Genomic DNA, 24,662 nt, shown 5'->3' with positions numbered 1-24,662 from the left:
ACTTGCCAGTGATTGGGAGTGGAGTCACACAAAAAAATAAAAAAAAAAATAATAATAATTGCACCTAGCGCCTTATGTGTGTTTTTTTTTTAAACTATTTTTATGTGTGTGTATGTATGTGTGTGTGTGTGTGTGTGCACATTGTCTCTCTTTGTCATCTGTTGTTTCATTTGCATACAAATATTTTTCATTTAAAAAGCTTTTGAAACTTGCATGCAATAAAAGTTCAATGAAAGAATAAAAAAAAATTAAATAAAAGAATAAAGGATTAAAAAGAATAAATATGCATTTAGAAATAGGGATGAAATAATAATGAAAAACATTAGCAATTATAACCAAAATAACCTAAAATAGAGTCTGGCAAGAGGCACATCTCTCTAACACAATGAGCATAGATTAGAAATGGATGTCATAATGGGAAATAGTTTAAAGGGGTGATAAAACTCGATTTCACTTGTATAACTTTAGCTAGTGTATAACGTTTCTGTTTGAGCATAAATTACAACGTTCAAAGTTTAAAGCAAAGGGAGATATTTGCCTTTAAAGAAATCAATTTCTAAGGACTACAGCAAACGGCCGGTAGGGACTACAGACATTACTCCAGGGTAGCTTGACATCACTATCCCCAATATTTACATAAACTCCTCCTCTGAGAATATTAAATAAGGGGTGTGAGGCCATTTTTTATGGCTGTGTAATAGTAGGCTGGAGTGCCGTCGGTCATGCAATGCCAACGAAACGCTGTTATTTTCATCCGAATTGCAGGTCCACTTTTGTTCAGCCTTCCTTATTTTTCAATGTGTTTTCCTGTAATACATAGTTTTAGCACGTTGACTGGCCCTGAGTGAGAGACTGACTGAGCTCAGTGTCTTTTAATGTTTATTTAAGGTTTCATACACTTCAAATTATATTACACAATCACAAAAATGTCACGAGGAGAAGTGGATGATCTTAGGATGTAAATCCAGCATGCCCCTTCTCCGTCAGTGTTTAAACATATCAACGGCATGTTAACGCCCACAGTCCGTGATAACTTTACTGATCAACTAACACAATCATTTTCTACCCTGTTCCCTCTCGTAATGTTGCATAAGGTGAATTCAGGGTGATTGGGACACTTAAGTCATCTCAATGCCAAAAAGTGTCCCAACCACCTTGAATTCACCCTATATCAGGAGAAGTGAAAGATATTGTGTTGTAAATCCAGCAGGCTCCATTGGTGTTGTAGTATAACGGCGGCGCGGACGCCCAGAGCCCGTGATAACTTTACGTATCAACTTAAACACAACCATTTTCTACTCTGTTCCCTCACGTAATGTCACATTACATATATCAGGTGAAGTGGATGATTTTGTGTTGTAAATCCAGCAGGATCCGACTCCCTGTCAGTGTTGAAATCATATAATGGCGGCGCCCCAAATTTGAAAAAAAATGTTTTTATTAAAAACGAAGCATGAACACGTTACAGTGCATCCCGCAAACACAATCAAGCCTTTGAAAGTTGTACTAAATTTGTTTGAGTTATCTCAACTTTTTGCATGTTAAATAGTTGAATAAACTTGCTTAAAAAGCTGAATTTGTCAAACAAAACATTAGTTGAATTTTTTACAGTGCACTGTCAAAACCCTGCCAAAAAAAACCCCAGCTTAAACCAGCCTAAGGTGTTTTCCCCCCTGCACTGCATGAGAGACTGCAATTTCTCCTCTTGCTGAAAGTGTTTTGTAATTACTCCACTCCAGCTCCATTCTGGGTTTTCCATTTCCCGTTCCTTGATTCTTCCTGGCTCATCGGTCATGCAAAAAAAAAAAAAAAAAAAAAAAACACGTTCTGCTTGCTCAATAGCAACATTTTTGCCTGTAAGATTGTCAACTTTCTCTCATTCATTTTTTTTATTTTTTATATCATGTACACTGAAACAGGCAAACCATTGTGGCCACCTTCCTAATATTGTGTTGGTCTCACTTTTGTTTAAGTTCATGCAGTTACATGTTTTTAAAGTAATGTGAACACGGTCTTGAGTGCAACTAATAACTGTGAAAGTATTTTTTTATGTTTCACACTTATATCATTTTACTTTTTCATCAGATAATGCCCATGTTGAAAGGTGCAACATGCATAAGATTATTGTGCAAATGGTAGGTCAGGTTAGGAAAAAACACATGAGGAGAACTGTTGGGACCAGCAATCAAAGACTATTGCATTTAAACAGAATTAGATTTCTCAAGAGAAACACTAAAAATAAAAAAAACAGTAGGTAATTTACTCTGGGCTTGTTACAGACTTATGTGAGGAAAAAAAAAATATTTGCCAGATTGAGAATTGAAATGCAAATTAATCTAGCCTCCTCTGGGAAAACTAGTCCTGTCCGAATAGGGCTGAAGTGAAATTCAAACTTCACTTTCACTACGCAGTACGCACCACTAGCAATTGGTTTGCTGGCCTTAACTTGTTAAGGCTGGTTTAGCTGATCTGCAAGCTGGTCTACCAGCTGTCAAGTAGCCAAAATCTCTCTAAGACCAACATAAAAGAGCAGCCATGCAAACCTAGCCTACACAGCAAATTACTGAGGGATAAAAACCTGGTGTTGGGCATCTAGTGATAAAATCTGGTGTTAATTTACAAATATTATATGCTTTATCACTTGTTTAGTGTTAAAGCACAGTGTTTCCTTTGGGTGATAAAGCACAGTGTTTCCTTTGGGTGTTAACAATCAACATCTGCGCATGTGCAGAGCATTTTAAATTTCCCAGCTCATCCTTCGGTCTCTCCATCTTTATGGATTTCCCTGCACACACAACGGTTACAAGGACAAGGACAAGGTATAGTATAGTATTATTATCTTATCAACTTGTGATTTATTAATGAGCTTGTATAATGAGTAACGTGGCCGATGTGGATGACTTAACTCTTAGCGTTTTTTTGTTTTTTTTACCTCAGTTTAAATTTAGCGCGCTTTTGATCCGCCATTCAGTTTAACATAACCCCCACTAACACACTAAATTCGTTAATGGAGGACGAGATTTACGTAAGTGACTTAATTTCGTTGTATTCATTTTGTAATAATATAGCAGCATTAACATTATGTGTCATTTTAACTCACTGGACTTGGATAGTTATTTCTTCTCATTTGGCATATCTTTAGGGCTTCCAACCTTTATAAGACCGTTTATATCTTTCACCCCGTAACTACGAGTTAATTCTGGTGTTTTGAAATGTCATTCAAATGAGAAAGCAGACGTTAATCAAATGAATTAAATGCTCTTAATTTTTTTTTTCTTGTGTGACGCCGGGGCTCGATCCCTGGCCGAGCACCCACGGATAGCACGGTCCATCATTGTCGGCGCTGCGCATACTGATCGGCCTGCAACATTTTGCGAGTGAAATGCTCTGTGTGTTCTAGCAATCTTCTCGTTGTACTTTGATAACATACGCCGACCATTCTGTACAGCGCTCCAAAATGTCGAAAACATCGTAGGACACGCTTTTCTTCATGAACTGCTTCAGTCATATAGAAACTCAAGATCAAGTACGAGTGTGCAATGTCGTGGAATGTATACGCCAAAACTCATTTTGGCGTGCATATGATACGCTGTTTTTTGCGTGCATATGATACGCAATTTATGGCGTATTATACATACGAACCCCCCACCCCACTACCCTAAACCTACCCAAGAGAGCGTGTCATATATACGCCATAAAGTGCGTATCATATGCACGCCGAAATGAGTTTTGGCGTATACATTCCACGACATTGCACACTCATACTATTTGACATTTTTCGTCTTATTTTGTATTAGTTGAGCAGACATGCATTAGTGCCCTTCCATGCGCGATTTTTTCTGTACAACTTAGTTCTAGCCTTTTCTAGTTGTAGTATTGTAAATCTGTAACAGTAGTGCTTATGTTTTGAATATAACATTTTCTTGCTATGTGTTGGTATAAAGATAACCTGAAGTAAAACACAAAGTGACCTGATTATTTTGAGTCTTTTAGTTTGCTTTCTGCTTTGGAGGATTTTTGTTTCATGGAATATTGTTTATTATTGCAGAAGGAAACCACTTAAGGCCACAATCTATGTATGCCCTTGGCATTATTACTCTACAAACCTAAACGATCCTGAAAGGAAGACAAGCTATGTAAGTATCTCTGCTTGTTGATTGAAGATGTTTGAAACTTTATATCTTAGATTTTTTTAATGTGTTTGTTTAAACCAAAATGTGTCTCTTTAACAGGAACGATACTATGTGTTTGGATCATTTTGAGGAGCACTATCAACGCCAAGATCGTGGGATCGATGAATTGGGAAAGCAAGAACTGACAAAATGTAAAAATACGTACATTGAATGCAATGTAAGTCTCTTTGGATAAAATCATCTGCCAAATGTAAATGTATTAATTTATAAAGGAATAGTATTTTTTATCAGAATGAATTACAAACCAGCCAGTTTTTTAACATTAAGGTTGATTTAATATATACAATGTTGAATTTTTGTATTTTCAATTAAAACATTACTTGAGGAATGTTTCTTTGTTTAATCTTGTTTGAAACGCATTAGAGATTTATCATGGTAAGATGTTATAGCATTGGAGTATAACAAGAAATTTTTTTATTCAATTGTATGTGTGACAACAATGGCTTAACTGTAGCGATTCCCGGCGAAAGCAAGAACTGACAAAAATGTTTTTTTTTTTATTTATTAAAAATGGTATTGAATGCAGTGTAAGTCGCATTGGATAAAAGTGTCTGCCAAATACATAAATGTAATGGAATTGATATATTACAATTTCAATAAATATTCAAATAAATTTGTAGTCACTTGATTTTTTTGGGGAAAAAATAAAATAATATATATAAATTGTTTTAAATTTCATTCACAGTGCCATTTTAGTATTTAAGTATTTACATTAAATAAACATTAAATACACTGGGTGTGTGAGATTAATCACCATAAAGTGTTAAATGTACACTTATGAGTAATACATTTCTCAACACCTTGAGTGACTAAAAAGAAACACTAACACAGTGTTTGTATAACGAACACTTTCGTCAGTGTTGTTTTAACACTAGCAAAGACGGACCTGTATGTTCACCCGGAAAGTGATAATTTTAACACCCGTGGTGATAAATCTCCCAACATGTTTTTTGCTGTGTAGAAATCTAGACGTACCCTAGCGGCAGCAAATTTAATCTGCCCGCGAGTGTCGTCTAGCAACTCTCAATACCCTTCTGAGCTGTAAACGCCAAACTCTTGTCGGGCCAATCACATTGTGTATAGAGTCGGTGGGCGGGGCCATAATGACGACGGCCGAGTTGCGTTTGTGTGCTTCTAGTAAACACAGAAACTGGCGAACGGCAGTCTTTCGAATCAGCTTTGACCTCAACTCTGGAAGACCTGGAGTTAAGCTTTTCTCTGAGAAAAGAACAAAGAACGGCATTGAAGTCATTCTTAAAAAGGGAAGATGTGTTCTGAGTTTTGCTGACCGGATACGGGGAATGTTTAATCTATCAACAAGCTCTGTTTCACCTTCGTTGCTCTGGTTGGTTGTAGCGCTATCCTATCGCGTGCAGAGGGAGTTTGAAAGACAACCGTTTATCCCGCCCCTCGGATTGAGCCCTGTCAATGGTGAGTTTCCAGACAAAACATCTTGATGTGGGTCTGACTTGTCAGGCTAATGCAAACCAGCATGGCCAGGCCAAAAGACCAGGTTGAATATTGACAGTCCACTTTATTCTCTTTGTTAAAGTGCATGTCTTGAAATAAGCGAGGTACAGTCGAACGCCAAAAGATTAGTGCACTTTCATCCTGAGAATAAGCAGGGGCCGTTCTACTTCTTTTACTGGCATGCGCCCATCACAAACAAACCACAAAGGTGTATTGTGACAGCAGCAAATATTGCTTTGTGATTGATTGTTTTATATCTTGCTGTAGCTGCAAAGAGAACTAGAGACGTAGCACAGAGCTAAACTGCATGATTGTAAACAGTATCTGTAAGCACCCAGCAGGAGTGAGAGCAGAAAGTGTCATCTATTTCATCCAGACGGCGAACATCAACACTTTTCCTGAAAAAACCAACAGCAAATCTGACAACTCCATCTCTTCACCCAATGAGAGAAATACAAACAAGCGCTGTTAATCGAGACAAATATTCGACCTTCTTAAACTACCCTGGGGTGGTCTTCCAACCTTGTTAGACTCCGGCTTTTCCACTTTTTTATAAGAGTTTTAAGTGCTTGCCAGGCTGGAAAACCAGCTGGCTGACAGACTAAAACTGTTTAAACCAGATCAAACCAGCAAAAATCCCCTTAGACTGTTTCCCCCCCCCCCAACATAGTCTTGTCATTTATGTTTCTGAGATCACTGCAGATATTATTTGCAAACGTCTAAGCCAAATGTATTTTCTTACTATCTGCTGTTAGCGTAATAGGTGAGGAAGTTTAAATGTAGATTGGCGCCGACCGAATAAACGGTAGTAATGAATGCAGAGCAAAAGCATTATTGAACGCCGCTCTTGCGCAGAGCACTGTGTTGTCATGGAAACGGGATTTGTTATGTGAAGTGACGGTTTAAAAATATGCTTGACACTTGTTAAGAAATGTTATGCAAGAGGTTCTGTCTCTCTCACCCACCCGCTCTGCTTTTCCCTTCTGGCTTGGCAGATTGCCAGTGCAAATTACTATTGCGGATACATGCAGAGATGAATTTGTGCACTGGTGGAGTGTTCTGTGATTTAGAGGTGTTGGGCTGGACCTTTACCCCTGCTCACCAGGCCTGTTGGTTTGTGTTGGCCTTGGGCACTTATGCGGCAGCATTGTCTCCTGAATAGAACATTCTGTAGCTGCGTCTAAACTCAGAGGCTGCATCCTTCGAGTTTCAAGGCCGAACGCTTCACAACAGCACGATGAAGGCTGTTCCCAATAGAGTGCTACAGTGCTGTCCACTTTTTTAGCGCCTCAGTTTCGGAAGTAATTTTCCCATTCATTTGTCCCAGGGATTTAAAAAAGTCTTTAAGCATCATAAGCCATTAATCAAATCAACAAGCTGTGGGTCAGTCATAACATTACAAACTTTGATTTAAAGCAAAAAAAAGTTTTTAAAAATTGAAAAAAAATATGAAGGTACTAGACTGTGCACTTAAAAGCATTAGTCATAGAAAGAAATACAATCCCATGAATCATTGCAAACAGCATAATCAAATTAAAAACAATGGAGAAATATAAAACTACTTGCTTAATAAAAAAAAAATTGTAGGCTTATCACAAAATATGCATATTGGAATATTTTCATATTTTGAGAGTGTAGGGAGACTTGACTCAATTTTTTACTTGTTTCGACTCTCTGGTTGATGGAATTTTCTGTACATCATCATAGAGAATGTAGTTTTTCACCCTGAATACCGCTGTTAAACACAATTAACTAAGTTGAATAATGCAGACAGCTTCAAAAGAAGCAAATGCTATCAATTACCAACCTTGTAACTTAAGGCTGTCTTTATAAGTTATTGTTAAAAATCTGTTTCCCTATCAATTTTTTTTAAATGTAGTTTTCACTTCTGGAATCCGACTGTTGCACTTTGAATTCTCATTCCTACAAATGCATCCTCTTCCTTGGCCCTGAAGGATAGAACAAATGGCTATCCCAAGAATCATTGTGTGTCAGATTAGAATCTTTCTTTTTTTCTGTTTCTTTTTTTTCTTTTTAACTTTTTTAACTTTTAAATGTACTGTATTTGTGTTTCAACTTACTCCAATATCTGACGATAAAAATGTAAAAAAAACAACAACAAAAAAACACTTAAAAGCCATTCAAATTTGTACATATCTTACCAATTTGCTATTTTATATATAGTTTATTCTCTTCATGTATATACTGTATTAGGACCATGGTGAATCCGGTACAAACGTTACTGTCACTCATCAATGGCAGCTGTCACGGTTGGACAAACAAGAACAATCCTGCACAATCCTTCCAATTAACAAGGCTCGGTCCGACCTTCGTGGCCTTTGGAGCCTGCATCCTTTGAAGGATGCAGCCTCTGAATTAGGACACAGCTTGTGTGTACTGCTTCCATGTGCCATATTCCAAGTGCCCTGTGCAGAATAGACACTCTTCATATAATTCAGCACTTCAGGGCATGGCCTTGTGAATGCAGGGACATTTCACAAATGTATGACTTGTGTGAGGAAATAGGTTAGGAAGTATTTTAGTCTGCAGACCCTTACAGGGGGAAAGACCGGCACAGTGGAGGGGTCACCAGTCCATTCGCAGATGCAATGAAAGGAGCTCATGCGTGTAAAGGGGCAGAGCGTCGATAATTTAGTTTACTAGGTCAGTATCAGTGTGGGCTATTTCTCCACTCGCTTTTATTTATTTAATCATATTTTCCAAAGAGAATATTTGGCTCTATATGTACTGTAATATAACAAAGTTATGGTTTGGCCTTGCATCTAAGAAGAATGTTATCTTAACTTATGAGTGCATTGATATGCACAATCTTGTTACGTTTAATAACAAACAACATTTAGGTCATGGAAACACCTACATTATTATTTTGTTGTTCATAAATGATTTAAGCAAAACCTGATCAACACAAACACTGTAGATTTTTGGTGGAGTAGCCTGATTTTGCTCTGCATTCTTCTGGCTTATTTGGTGTTCTTTGCTGTCTGTTTATATTTCAACATCAAACATTTTTTTTCTGCTAGGCACTCAGGTGAGTAGTTCTGATTATTACCTGCTCTGGCCCCACCACAACAGAAAGATCTTTGTTTTAGTGTATGCTTGTATTTGCTGAAACACACACACACACACACACACGCACGCACGCACGCACACACTTTTTTTTCTCTTTGCAACAAGCTGAAAATTATATAACTTAGAAAACATAAATTCACAACACTCAAATGCTAAATGAATGGATAAACTTGAATTTTTGGTTTATAGTTTCTTACTGATGCATTTAATAATAGTGTAGAATAAATCACTGAAAACCAAACATTCAAGTTTTCAAGACAAGGCTGATAAAAAAACTGCAATAGTGGAATATAACAATTTAAAAGTACTATATTTTATATATGCTAAAATACAAAAGGATGAATTTTCAGCAGTCTTTGCTCTATTCAGCAACGCTTTATATTACCTGCTATTCTGTCCTGAAACATAACAGTTTTTTCCCCTCTCTTTTTTTGGTGGGTTATATCACACAAGATTACTTTCTGAATCTTCTTTTTTTGTGAAAAATCAGATTGCCTTCCTTAGTAAATGTTTGAGCAAATTACTCGCTCCCTGCTATGGCAGGAAGTATCAGTACACAAGAGCCATGCAATAGACTGTTTAAAAGATGCTCCAGGGCTTATGATTGCAGAGATGTAATACCGTGCTCTGTATTAACTCTGATGTCTGTGTGTTTGTTTTGAATTTCTTTTTATCTAACTCTATCACCAAGCCTGCTCACAGATTCTTTAGTTTATTGCTTGAAGAAAAAAAGCCTTCTTTAGGTGTTTAAACTTTTGATGTTCGTTATCACAATCCTTTGTTTACAACATTATACTATTTTAGTTAACATGTGTCAGGTTTATGTTTTGTTTTATAGACTTTTAGTTTGTATTCCATTGATTCCTTGACTGTGTCCTAATTCAAAGGCTGCATCCTTTGAAGGACTTGGACATCAAAGGCCACGCTTTCGAAGGTTGCGAAGGTCGAACCGAGCGTTGTTTAAATGGGAAGGTCTTGCCTACGGAGGACTGTTCTTGTCGCCTAGCATCTGTGACATGTCGTTGATGAGTGACAGTAACGTTTGTACTGGACTTGAAATTATATTCTCAGACAGCAACATTGTGTATCCCAGATACGGGCCCTATCTGGTACATGTGGATTCAACGCATACCACATGTGGGCCGGATCTGGGCCGACACTATTGCTGTCTGGGTTTTCTGCTTCCTTTGCTCCCCATTTTCTTAGGTTTCCTAGGTTACTTATTATTACGCCCTGTTTGTTGTCTTGGTTTCTGATTTCTTTGCGCAAAGCCACTGTTTATTGTTTACTTGGTTATCTCCTGTGTATTTAAGCCCCCAGTTGTATTCCAGTCACTGTTCAGTATTGTCTTTGCCTTTTCGTGTAAAGCTTTTATGTTTTTGGCCTTGTGTTGGATCGTCTTTAATTTAGTTGTTTAATAAACATTTTGGCTGCATTGGATCTACCTCGTCTTCTGCTCATCCTTCTCCCTTGCCTACATTATGTCAACATAAACTAACACTGAACAATAGTTCTGCAGAATTTATGAATCTTAGTCAATGTTAATTCCACCATTTACTAATTCTTATTTTCAAATCAAATTTTGTATTGGACCAACTTTATATTAAGTGGCCTTAACAACTATTTACCAACATTTTAATTAATTATTTTATACAATGCACTTATTGTGTACATGCACGATTTTACATTGTACTTACATTTTTTTAAATGTTGCATGTAATTACATCTGTAATTAATTTCTTTAATTACATTTATAATTACACTGTTGACCAATCCCTTACTCTACAACCACACCTGTCCCTAACGTTACCCATACCCACCTCAATATCACCGAAAAGGTTTTGCAATATAATATAAGCACAATAAGTATATTTGTATATAGCAGCCTAATAAAAAGTGGGGCCATTGTATTTTCTAACAATCCTACTGTGAACTTACAAGAACAAACAATGAACATTTTGATTTTTACTAACGTTACGTAACCTAACTCGAGATTGACAGATATGCTGCAGGATCAGCAGGAACGTTTGTAGCTGGACCTGTGGTAACTAGAGCAGATCTGGCAACCAGGATGCCGAAACAGTACTGACTTCATGATTGGTCGATAGGTGGAGGGTGGAGCTTCAGGCCAAAACACAACATGTCAACATCAACATCAGCTGAGGGCTGCAAAAACATCTTTTAAATGACAATATCCTTTTAAATGACAATACTACTGCTGTCATTGATATAAGTATTTGAAATTAACATGATTTCATAATGTCTAATGACATATCAGGGACATTTTATGATTCATTGAAATACATTTCTTACATACAGTTCCTTTAAGGGGAGGGGGAGGGGGAGGGGGTGGGGGTGAAAAGCAGTTTCATGCATACTGAGCTTTTTACACTGTTAAAGACTTGGATTCCCATCCTAAACATAGACAAAGTTTCAAAAACTAATGTTGGACGTTTGATGGAGTATTTATTTGTCAAAAATACTCCTTCCGGTTTCTCACAAGTTTCGGAGAGTTTTTTTTTTAGTATGGCTCGGCTTGACGTTAATAGACCGGAAGGTCCTTGTATGGGCCATACGGGCTCTTCTCCCGGTAGGGTGCGCGTGCGTGACTAGAGCGAGAGAGGAAATGCACGCCCATAAACACTCGCTCAGCTGCAGATCCAGTCGTCCGTGAACACTTATGACGCGCCGCTTTCCACTTTATTCCTATGGGTGATTATATGGGATCAAGCGACTTCAACGCTTCAGCACAGCATTCCGGGAAGGCAGCGCTTCAGTTGAACCGATTTGAATGCAGCGGAAAGCTTCACAACATTGCGGATTTTCACTGTCATGGACAGTCACTGCTGTTACAGGACTTCAGCAAATCATAAAGGTTCGGTCCTGCTGTGGAAGCAGCCGGTGAGTAAAACTGTTTCAAATGTCTATGCTGTTGGCCGTCGTCGCGTGAGTAAACATCAGTAAACGACACGATCTCGTGCTTCGTCATTCAAATGCGCTAACGGACTCTATTGTTTTTCTATGTATAACGTTACACAGGTCTGACGTGAAAAACTGTTTTGCTTGCTACTGCTAAGGTTTAGTCGCATACAATAGTCCATAAACCGAATCATGTCCTCATAAACTGCGAGTAAACACACAAATGTTGACAGGTCACTAAATACAGTACATACCACAGAGACGGACGTCCTGCTGTTGCTGTTTCTCCTGTTCAATTTATTTCAGCCTTCGAATGATTCTGGATCATATATCTATTAGCTGAGCTCGATAGCCATGGGTTTGTCCACGCTTGAGGACGTCACCGCTTTGTGCGCTCGTCATTCTTTAGCTCCGCCCACACGATACGCCTCCAGGCGCTCGTTTTTTTCCGGAAAGACTCGGTACAGCCCATATTTCTTTTATAAATATAATAAAACTAAAGACTTTTCGGAGATATGAAGGATGCAATACTACTCTATAGGTACTCAAGATTGACATGAGATTGACTGAAACTGAGTGTTTCACCCCCCCTTTAACTATTGTTAACAAATGAGACCTAACTGTAAACCAGCATTTTGAACAGAGGCCACAATGGCTGGTTGAAGTCGAGTATGTCTGATGCGAAATTAATCACAGTTGGGTAAACTTCTTATAGTGGTAAACGGAAACTGCAACAAATATAAATTTTGCATTTCCATTTGCCCCATTTGCAAAAGAAAACATCCACAATAGTGTTTCTATGACTTAAAAAAAAAAGAAAAATATGAAGAGATGAATTACATCGGAAGAGACATATACGTTACTCTGTCAGCTGTTGTATTAGAAACATCCACACAGTTAGTTTTCTGAAAATGATTGTCAAGATATAAAAAAAACAACGTGTTATAAAATTTCCTAATAATCTCAGTACCTTTGAATGTGAAAAATGTGTCAGAGTCTGTGAAAAGGGTCCATAAGTACATTTGAATATTTAAGCTAGTTCTGCTAGGCTTACCAATTGTTAATGAAGCTATCTTGATTTGTGTTAGGAGATCATAAAAATGCCTGGTGCTGATTTTATCCTTTTGTTTACATGCAACTTAAATGCCTGGAGAGAAGTGCAGGAGGACATCCAGTCAGCCTGGGAGACTGTAAATAGATCGAGGGAGGGTTATATAAGGCCTCTCATGCCTGTCTGTACTAGAACGCTGAACACTTAATCCCTTGAACTTGACTTCAACTGCAGTTTTACACTTATATGCACATATGTATATACTATATACCGGATTCATAAGCACATCTGTAAACAAGCTGACACACACAGTACTTAATATCTCATATAAATGACTAGACATATAGACATATAAATGACTATCACAAACTGACTCAAATATTTGTGATGACTCAAAGAGCAACAAATAGAGCTTGCTGTGTTTCTTGTTGCATGACAAGCTGTAGTAGTTTGTTTCATTAGTATCAGCTGCAGATGCAAAATAAATGTAAACGTCAGATAAACAAACGCAGTAGTTCTGCTTTCTGACCCCTCAACCCTTGCATTTGCAGACTGCATTTGTATGCAATACAATGCCTTAAATAAATATATATTCACAGACTTTGCCATGACACATTTAAAATTGAGCTCCACTGATCATCCTTAAGATGTTTCTAAAACTTGATTGGAGTCCACCTGTGGTAATTTCAGTTAATTGTTAAATGGATTATTTGAAGTTAATTTCATTGGAAAGGCACACTCCTGTCTATATAAGGTCCCACAGTTATCAGTGCATGTCAGAGCACAAACCAAGCCATGAAGTCCAAGGAATTGCCTGTAGACCTCTGAGATTGAATCGAGGCACAGATCTGAGGAAGGCTACAAAAACATTTCTGCAGCATTGATGGTCCCAATGAGCACAGTGGCCTCCATCATACGTAAATGGAAGAAGTTTGGAACCACCAGGACTCTTCCTAGAGCTAGCTGCCTGGCCGAACTGAGTTGCCCTATTCAGGGAGGTGACCAAGAACCCAATGGTCACTCTCATTGAGCTCCAGCGTTTCTCTGAGGAGAGAGGAGACCTTACAAAAGATCCTTGATGAAAACCTGCCCTAGTATGCTCTGGACCTCAGACTAGGCACTGACGCCTCTAACCCAACCTGGCCTGAGAGGTCCTGAAAAGAAGAATGGAAGAAACTGCACAAAAATAGGTGTGCCAAGCTTGTAATATCACACTTAAAAAGACTTGAGACTGTAATTGGTGCCAAAGGTGCTTCAACAAAGTATTGAGCAAAGGCTGCGAATACTTATGTACATGTGATTATTATTATTCTTTTTTAAATAAATTTGCTAAGATTTCAAACAAACTTCTTTCACATTGTCATAATGGGGTATAGGACAATTCACCATGACGTCACAACAGTAATAAACGTTCTTCCGGGTGGCAAAAGCCGAAGCGTTCCTAATGTTACTAGCGTTCCTATAGCAACGCTAGTAAATTGCTTGGGATTCAGACATAGTTAACATGATTATTGAGGGACTGATTGATTAATTCAGAAGATAGCAATACATGAAATGCCTAACCTTGGTCTAGTAGATGTAGCGCTAGTCTACTGCCATCATTTTTAAATGAGCCTCAGCCTACCATTGAGTAGTTATTTTAGTGACTGTTGCTGTTTGACTTACAATACATTAGGCTATCATAGATGGTCTATTTCCCTGTTATCTAACTTTACCTGTTCTCTGCTTTTCAACAAATCATTTGCACACATTTTTCTCGCGGTGCAAACAGTCGTGCCGTGTACAAGCTGATTTGATGCGATGATCAAGTTAAATGACTCGTAGCGTCTGCAATATCTCACGAACTCCCGAGTGTCTGAATTCGCACAGTGTATGCCCGCCTTAACTAAAAAAGGCTATGATGGTTTTCTGTTGGTCAGTCGGGGTCGGATCAGATGGCACAGACGTGAGCTTCTGACGGTCAAAAGGATAGCATGCTGTAGACTAGCGCTACTCCGCTAACGTTAGGCATTTACATTTAAACTAAACTCGTGGTGATGAAGTGATATGTGGTACACACATCAATCATCCATCAGCCTACAACTATGTTTTGCTTTTCCTATTTCTTCCTTTGACATTCGATCAGTAGCCTACATGACACTAGAAGTTCAGTCTCTTCCTACTTTTACTTCAGGCAGTGACTGGCAATGAGTTCGATCTTTAAAAGAGATCTAAAGTTTACTAATATTAGTCTCGAATTTCCCCAGCTGAAAATAATTATGCTCTGCTGTGATTTTGTAGACGGACCGTTTTGAGAATACTTTATGTAGCATCACTTTTGACGACGTCCACTCGCTTTAGCCTCCTCACCCACAGGTTTTGCTGGATATATTTACTTTTTTCAAAAGTTCATTATTTTCCATAATGTAATGATAAAAATTAAACTTTCATATATTTTTGATTCATTGCACACCAACTGAAATATTTCAGGTCTTTTATTGTTTTAATGCTGAAGATTTTGGCATACAGCTCATGTAAACCCAAAATTATTTTCCTGGGAATCCTTTTTCAGAAATGACTGCTTCAATGCGGCGTAGCATGGAGGCAATCAGCCTGTGGCACTGCTGAGGTGTTATGGAGGCCCAGGATGCTTCGATAGCGGCCTTAAGCTCATCCAGAGTGTTGGGTCTTGCGTCTCTTAACTTTCTCTTCACAATATCCCACAGATTCTCTATGGGGTTCAGGTCAGGAGAGTTGGCAGGCCAATTGAGCACAGCAATACCATGGTCAGTAAACCATTTACCAGTGGTTTTGGCACTGTGAGCAGGTTCCAGGTCGTGCTGAAAAACCAAATCTTCATCTCCATAAAGCTTTTCAGCAGATGGAACCATGAAGTGCTCCAAAATCTCCTGATAGCTAACTGCATTGACCCTGCCCTTGATAAAACACAGTGGACCAACACCAGCAGCTGACATGGCACCCCAATATATATAAACAATATATATACAGTGGAGCCGGAAAGTTTTCATTATATATATAGTGATAATTATGTATCAAAAGCTTATTTCCCATGCAGTGGATTCTAAGTGTATGCTAATTCAAGCACCAAGGGAGGGAAATGATCAGCTTTAATGTATTTAGGCTATCATCGCTTTCTCTGTGTCAGTTCAATGCCACTAAAGAAAGTGATGGTGCATTTTATTGTCTGCAAAAGGTCAAACCTCACTTATTTTTATTTTTTTAAGGAGATGTCAGGCTGTGGTTAGTAATGGTTAAAGAGAAGTTTGGCTGCCTCAATGCATTTGATATTTGATTAATAATTGGCTTTGAAGCAGCACCAGTTTTTATGGATACACAAGATTGCAGTAATTGTTCACTCCCTTATATAAACAAGAACCTAGTTGCTTTTTACTTTGATGTTGTGTTGATGTGGTACAAAAATAACCCCTTGTGTTAAGGAGCTGACCCAATTTACAGGGTCTTCTGAATTAAAAAAAAAAATTCAAGAGGAAAGTATAGATGTTTTATTTTTTATTTGTTTACATATTTATTACATTTCACCCCTCATTTCTTAATTTACTTGACCTTATTTTTTTTTCCATATTAGTTTTTGTTCCCCCTACTTGGCTCTAATGCTGCCTTCATATGCTATCGGAAATTTGATAATTCCCACTTTTGAAGTCGTGATTACAAGATGATCACATTCAAGGTTGAAATGGGAGGCCGTTCATGTGTAGTTTTTACCTAGGAAACTCATATTTGCGATCATTTTGAGAGCATGTGAGGGCTAGACTTGATAAACCCAGTCTGATCTGCCGGCGATTGGATCTCCCTGTAGCTCAGGCTGGAAACCTGGAGTCTGTTCTTCGTACGCCGCTAATTCAGTTAGCGGGATTTGATTGTTGATGATTTGGCATGATCATGGATTATTTGGTTTTTTGAAGCTCATCCTGAACTTTATGTCATAGCAACAGGTCCATACGCTTAAAGGGTTAGTTCACCCCAAAATGAAATTGATGTCATTAATGACTCACCCTAATGGCGTTCCACACCTGTAAGACCTTCGTTCATCATCGGAACACAGTTTAAGATATTTTATATTTTAGTCCCAGAGCATATGAAGTCAATGCCCACTTTACTGTCCATGTCCAGAAAGGGAATAAAAACATAATCAAAGTAGTCCATATGTGACATCAGTTGGTTAATTAGAATCTCTTGAAGCATCGAAAATACATTTTGGTCCAAAAATATCAAAAACTACGATTTTATTCAGCATTGTCTTCTCCTCCATGTGCCTCCAAAAAGAATCAAACGGCTAATGAATCAGTGAATCGATCAATGATTCGGGTCGCCAATGTCACGTGATTTCAGCAGTTTGGCAGTTTGATGCGAACCGAACTGCTGAAATCACGTGACATTGGCGACCAGAATCATTGATCGACATAGTTCCCTCACAACTGTTCTGGAAGAGGAATGGCCCAGAAGCCCTCTTGACACTTTGAAGGACTTGTATCTGTCACTCCCAAGACAAACTGATGCTGTATTGGGCACAAAAAGAGGCCCTACACCATACTAATAGGTTACTGTGGTCTAAAACCATGTGTTTAATTTTCATTGTCAAACCCATTTTAAAGCTTGTGAAGCAGCATACTAATATCACTACGAACACACAGTTGCTAACCAGCTGAATTTTCCCTCAGGTCATTATGACAATAGCTGATTCAACTCCTCTCACACCTGCTGTTAAACGGCTCTGTGTGTTTATTTGCCTTGCAGATGGCCTCAAACCACACAGTGCTCCAACTCTCATAACCCTGTACCTTTTTTAATTCACAGAGCTTGTCAGCATCTGTGTGCTGGCAGTATAAGCTTGATGTCTCTATCAGTTTGTAATATAGAGCAGATGCTCTGATAATATGGAAATGCAGGCCTTTTGTGGATGTTGTTTTGCTTAGGGTCAGCACAACACAATATTTTAGACTTTAGACATAAATAAGACACAAAATAATGTCTAAAACCTTTTTCCCCACAGATTAAATACATTATAGAATAAATTCAGCAGATTATATCAAGATTGTGACAGATTATTGTTTGACTTGTTCAACTAATTGAGAAAGGCCAACATTTTAATTAGACAGAACACAGACATTATATTAGTTTAAAATATCTTAGCAATGCTAACTTGCTTTTATCTTAGATAATAGTTTATTTAACATTTATAATAGTTTTTATGACAAAAAAAAAAAAAAAAACATATCAGTTGTGCCTCTGTTGGGAAATGGGACACCAAAGCACACTATTTGTGGAAAGTGCCTTTAGTAAAGATTGAAGTTCAGTAGATTCAAAACACACACAGGCTTGTATAAGTCTGCTAACTTGTTTCTAACGGTCTATTTTTATTTTTATTTTAGCATTATTTCCTTGTCATCTTTGGGCATGATGGACAGAAGCCTCTGGAACTGCGGACAGAGGAGGAGTCAGACTGTGATGAATGGGTGGAGGCCATCCTGCAGGCCAGGTATGCAGCAGTTTGTATATTTGTTTTCTGTATCCTGCTCAGTTGAGGATAATATTTTGCAACGCTAGAGAGGCTTTGCTCTTAGGCTGAAAGAATAAAATCATCATAATAAGAGACATATCAGAGCGGGTTAAGTCAAGCGCATTGTGCATTTATCCCTGTCACTGCAGAGCAGCACAGCAACAAATAAGCCACACTGAGGTTGACAGCACTGTTATTCCTCTCTCCTTGGTGCTCAGACGTGCAGCCTAAGATGAAACTCGACAAATCTCTAAAGAAAACTTAAACTGCTTTATTTGTTGGATCACAGATCTGCCTTAGAGCAAAGCTGAATATTAAGCTGTAATTTCAGACTGTGGAAACACTGTTGCCAGAGGCTGCCTTTGACAATTTCTTTTGGTTTTGGGGGCGCACCAGTCTTGTCTCACTTAGTGCACTAGGCAAGATAAGATTTTTTTAGCAAGTTAAAAACTTTATAGTAACTTAAAGGTGCACTATTGTAGTATTAGTATATCCAAAAAACACTAGGCTAGTGTTATATTATTTTATACAATATCCCAAATGTTTCCAACTATTTGTAAATCATGAGAAAATTGCAATTTTAACCAAGGATCCGGGACGTCTGAAGGAGTCGCCTGTCAATTGCGTCATATCTGCATTACCCTCGGTTTTATTTGGCAGAAGCGCTTTACTCTTAGCAGTACTTAGCATGTCACAGCAGCGCCGAGCAAACACACAGAGTAATGTTATAACATCATTTTAAACACACTTAAATGTATCTAATATGATAAACAGAGCTGGGTTACCATATACTCATGACCGGAAAAACAGAAATGGCGCCGGTGACTGTGTCCCCTCATAATAAAAGTCCCGTTTTTCGTGAGCCATGTGTTCTGCACAATCGCTCCAGCGGCCTTGCTCAGCTTCCACGACACTCGGTTCTGCTCTGCTTCATACTACAGTAATGTTAATAACTGCATCCATGAGCATGATTTCTGCCCGAGTCCTAGCCTGATTCTTTTCCACCGGCTGTGAGGTGAAGACCACATGTCCCAAGATTCTGAGCTCAAACTTGGCATCATCAAGCTACGCCTTGGTTTTGAACAGGCACCCTCTAGTGGACGGAAAAATTACATAGTGCAGCTTTAATAGATGATTATGCAAGTGTAAGTCTAGTGGGACAGTTTTCTTTTATGTGGGGTTAATTTTTTAAGCAATTTTATATTATTTTCGAGTTTTTTTATATTTCCCTTTATTTTATCTCCCCATCTTCATGTACATTTTTTCTCTATTTAAGCTTAAGCTTAGAAAGACTGAAATTTTTTTTCAAATGTACATCTTCATGTACATTTTTTCTTTATTTAAGCTTAAGCTTAGAAATAGATTTTTTTGACTGAAATTTTTTTTTTTTTAAAGTAATGGACAAGAACTAAATTTAGTAGTGGCACTTTTTTCTTTTAGCATATTCAAGTACATTACATTTATACATTTAGTAAATGCTTTTATCCAACGTGACTTCAAAATAGGAACACAACAAGCAGTTTGCCACAGAACAGTATTTAAAGTATACAATGAAGTGTATTTGAAAGCTAGTATATTAGAAAATTAGTTTTCTGAGGTGAACTGCAGAAAATACCAATGGTAAAACCAAACTTATGTCACTGGTTGCCCAAACAAACAAGCCAGTGTCTACACTTATGGGAGAAATTGCGTATTAATAGTTTTGAATGAATTGTAACATTATAAAACGTATACTATTCATCTTCAACAATGAAATTATGTGAGTGGGGATTTTACGTTGGATTATTATTATTATTATATTTTTTATGATGTTATGATAATAGTGTGTTGTTGTTAGCAACTTATGCATAGAGAGACGCACACACTCATGCACATAATATTCTGCAGACATACAAACCCTGTGAGATTTAAAGCACTTACATGCTGACACTCCAGAGATTTATACTCCCTATACAGATTTATACTTTGTACTTTGTATTGCGTCACGGGGGTGATGGGCTGAATCTAACGGATTATTGGGTTACGCATGAGCAGATGTGCCTGTGAACATCTGGACAGGCCACATTGGACAAACAGGCAGACATTGTTCACTTAAATGTAACTGGAAATAAATAATGTACAATACTTAGAGAAGTGGACCAGCTAGATGTGACAGTATTGTTTGGATATTGGACATGATTAGGTGAAGATATAGTGACAAATAGTGAAAGGCTGCTCACTGCAGAGCCACTGGCTGGAGCTTGACATCCAGCTCCCCCTCTCTGGACCTAATCGTTGGACAAGGTCCAGCCACATCAAAACCCTAATATCAACCCTTATCCCTAAACCTAATTCCACCTCTGAGATCCACAGAGGTGGACCATTTGAAAAATTTGGCTCTCCAGCGACTGACCCTTCTTATTGTTAAGGCTTTCTAAATGAACACATGCAGCATACATAAACTCCTACTTTTGAGATCTCATTCAGTAACCCTGTCATTTTCATCTCAGCTACTCTGATATCATCATTGAGCGTGAGGTTCTTATGCAGAAGTACATCCACCTGGTGCAGATTGTGGAGACAGAGAAGGTGGCAGCCAATCAACTCCGCACACAACTGGAAGACCAAGACACGGAGATTGAGAGGCTTAAAGCTGAGGTAATGTACATGCTTGAGCTGTGCTATTTAATGGACTGTTTTCCGATGTGTGGTCCAATTTTATGAATCAGTGAACCACTCTAGATCCCATTAATCTAATAACAGTGCAGGTCTCCAAAATGTCGCCATTACTGAATGATCCTGTGTACTAAAAGCATTTGTGACATACACAGTCCTGATTTGGAGTTTTACTTTAGGTTTACTTTTCTCATTTAGCTTTTTCCAAGAGTATTTCTTTTTATGATTAAGGTTACCAGCGACATATTCAATCCCAGTGTGCCACAGAGCATCTCTCAGGCTCTGCACCTTATTTGTTCCCTAGTTGTGTTACCAGGGAATTATCCTCCCCATTGGATCCTCCCCATTGGCCCAGTCACCATGGGGACAAGAATTATGTCCCATTATTGACTTTGCAGGGTCATGTGAACACATGATTCAGAGTATAAATCAATGCAAAGCAATGAGGAATGTGTTATCTTAATTAAGCTCATTATACTTGCTGGTATGGGCGTAAATTTCCTTTGAAATTACAGCTGGTGGTGGTTGTGGTGATGGGGGGATAGGGTATTATTTGCGTCCCCTTCAATATTTGAAGGGGAAAAAAATAATACAGCCAAAATAGTACATTTTTCTGAAAATATATCTTATGTCCACTTTTATTTTCTGTCATTTTGTCTGGCCAACAACAATAGTTGCAAAAAAGCAGGCCAAAAGCAATAGTTGTTTAAATATGAGTCATCAGGTAATATATTTAAATTATCTTGATTCTTCCACATGATCAAAACCCAACACAGCAGATCTACAATTTTAGCCTAATATCAGTTATAGGCTTATTGCCATGTTAGTTAGGGTGATTTACAACAAGCTACCAAACAAACTAAAATATTGGACTTATGGAAAAATACATCGATATAATTTGATCATTACTTCATTCAATTTGAATAAAATAGCCCTGACAGCTACTCACTGGAGTTCACAACTACTGAAGAACTCTCCCATCGGACTGTGTGTGCGCGCATGTGTGTGTGTGTGTGTGAGGTGCACAGTGAACCAAACCATGCTGAGGCAAGAGAGAGCGCATTTTTTGCCCAGTTGCGTTTTTATTGCATGTTTTACTATTTACACAATTATTTTTACTATATATCATTATATTATTTATAATACACAATGTGGTTTTTAATTATATTTTTTAAGGGGGACAACTCTCGGGGGGGGGGGGGGGGGGGGCTGTTTTCCTTATGCTATTTATTTGCATAGGCATAGGTCTGGTGAATAATAGAAATGGTCATAAAATCCACTTTTGTTGTATAGTGTCACAATTATCCTAGAATTCTTCTCATGAATAAATGATTAAGTCATAAAAGCAATGCTTTGTTGTATTAAACACAAACATCTGTGTTTAAACTTGTTGTAAATTATGAATTTTTTATGAGAATATAAAAAATAAATTCAGTTGTAACAACTACTACAGACCCCCATAATGTAGAAAAGCATTTGTATTCATAACATTGTTATTCACAAATCCTATATTGTGTAATTGCTGCATGTGATTCTTTTCATTATGGAAACTTTGTATACTTTTTTATTGTTGTAAAACAATGCAATAACACTGATACATTTTGCATGTTATAAAATGGCAGTAAAGCTAGTTAAGGAAACATCATCATCATCATCCTCTTAAAGCAAAGAGAAGCAATGAAAGTCTTCGGATTTGATGAAATAATTTTTTTTATTGACCATTACCTGGTATCTAGAATTTACAATAGCACTTCAATAAACTGAAGTCTTCAGCCTTTGCCGTTTGCGGTTTGTGGACCACACATACTGGGAGCATTTACACACACGCTGCGGGGCATTTAACCAATTTGCATCCAGAGTAAATGGCTGATAAAGGCTTGGTGAGAGATCTTTTTGATGAAGGCTGTTGAATGAAGGAAGGAAATTGTCCATGGGGAGGAAGTTAAGATGGTTATCTGATGTGCCAGCACCCACACAGGGTCTCCATGACCCAAATTTATGACACACTAATTATTCACTGAGAGGGATGAGTGCTAAATACTCCAGCATTATGAGTTGTCACATTATAATTACAGAGATCATTTGCAGCCCAATTGTTTTGACAGTAACCTCCACCACCTTCCTTTCTCCCATATTCTGCACATTGTAATGCTCAGTCATGTTGTATTTTGTTCTGTCTTAAAGATTGTAGCCTTGAACAAAACAAAGGAAAGAATGCGTCCCTACCACGTATACCAGGAAGATGAGGATCCTGATATAAAAAAAATCAAAAAGGTAAAGACAATTATATTACATAACCTGTGGTATGTACACTCAGACAAAAGGTACAGGGCTGTCAATGGGGTGGTACCCTAAGGTAAAAAAGTGAAAAGTTACATCTTTGTACCTTACTTACCCCTAAATGGTACATATTAGTACCTTAAAAGGCACATCAGTACTTTAAGAGTGCGTATTAGTACTTTAAAGGTACATATTAATACCTTAAAGGTACATGTTAGTACCTTTTTGGTTTTGTATCTTAGGGTACCACCCCAGTGACAGCAATGTACCTTTTTTTCTGACAGTGTAGACATAAACAATGCAGCCATATGGGCTTGTTGAACATTTAATCAAGGCCATTGGAGAAATTAATGAAAAAAGTATCACAAGTTTTTTCAGTTTCTGTTCTGTTGTTTGATCATTCATCAAACAGTGACCACATATAATAACCCCAGATACACTAAAACAACTCACATTCTCTCTCTGTAGGTCCAGAGCTTCATGCGAGGGTGGTTGTGTAGAAGAAAGTGGAAGATTATTGTGCAGGACTATATCTGTTCTCCTCATGCTGAGAGCATGAGGAAAAGAAACCAGATCGTCTTCAACATGGTGGAAGCTGAGACAGAGTACGTCCATCAGCTTTCCATCCTGGTCAACTGCTTCCTGAGGCCACTCAGAATGGCTGCCAGCTCCAAAAAACCACCTATAAGCCACGATGATGTCAGTAGCATCTTCCTTAACAGGTGCGCGATTTGGTTTCTGTGGCTTTGAAAACTTAAAAAGTCAACGCATGATCATTAGAAAAAATGTGCCTACCTTTTGCAAAACTCAAAAAAAAGTTTAGATGCATACAATTTACTTCAGTTTTACCTGAAATGCAGGTTGAATCTGAAATCGCCACCTATACCCTCAAATATGTCATTATTTGAGGGAAAAGCCATTTGTAGTGGTGTCCGAAAGCATAGTGGACATATTGAGTGCACTGATTCTATCCCACATTGCACCGCAATGAGTTTACAGCCAATGTACACTTAACGGCTGTCCAAATTCACTCATTTTCATTCACTCCTTCAAGTAAATTTCATTAGATGACTAACGTAGAGAATAGTGAATGAGGCTTTAGGGGGCGATTTCGGATTCAGCCTAACACTAGAATAGGGGTGTCCAATCCTGCTATTGGGTCAGTATATGACCCTTTACTTGGGAATGGTGGAGTATAAATGAGTAATAAAGGCAAGGGGGTCTCATATTAAACCAGAAATGACTAAAAAACATCTTTAACCGGATCTATGAATAAATCAATGACTGAGTTTGCATTGTACTTTTTAGGCAAAACAATGATTGATGCAATCTGAAGCTGGTATAGTGTCATACATGATATGAATTGCATCATGTTATACCTATAGATAATGGAATCTTAATAAAGCTTACATACTCTGCTGACCAAATTACACTATATCAGCTCTAGAGCTGGATTGATAATCTGGCAAACTGGGCATTTTCCTGG

At 38.0% G+C, this 24,662-nt stretch overlaps 1 protein-coding gene across 3 annotated transcripts in view; it reads left to right on the top strand.

Annotated features, from left to right (window-relative positions):
- The window catches only part of rasgrf2b (Ras protein-specific guanine nucleotide-releasing factor 2b), a 92,336-nt gene that overhangs the window by 15,665 nt on the left and 52,009 nt on the right, over nt 1-24,662 (top strand). For all 3 annotated transcript variants that reach the window (XM_067438179.1, XM_067438178.1, XM_067438180.1), the window contains exons 2-5: nt 18,114-18,220; nt 20,731-20,878; nt 23,081-23,170; nt 23,645-23,898. In XM_067438179.1, the coding sequence (XP_067294280.1) occupies nt 18,114-18,220; nt 20,731-20,878; nt 23,081-23,170; nt 23,645-23,898 (599 nt within the window). The remainder of the gene's footprint in view (nt 1-18,113; nt 18,221-20,730; nt 20,879-23,080; nt 23,171-23,644; nt 23,899-24,662) is intronic.

Source organism: Pseudorasbora parva, chromosome 3 (assembly GCF_024679245.1).
Source record: "Pseudorasbora parva isolate DD20220531a chromosome 3, ASM2467924v1, whole genome shotgun sequence".
NCBI lineage: Eukaryota > Metazoa > Chordata > Actinopteri > Cypriniformes > Gobionidae > Pseudorasbora > Pseudorasbora parva.
The sequence above is the reverse complement of the archived record's forward strand: the minus strand, read 5'-3'. Positions and strand labels throughout refer to the sequence as shown.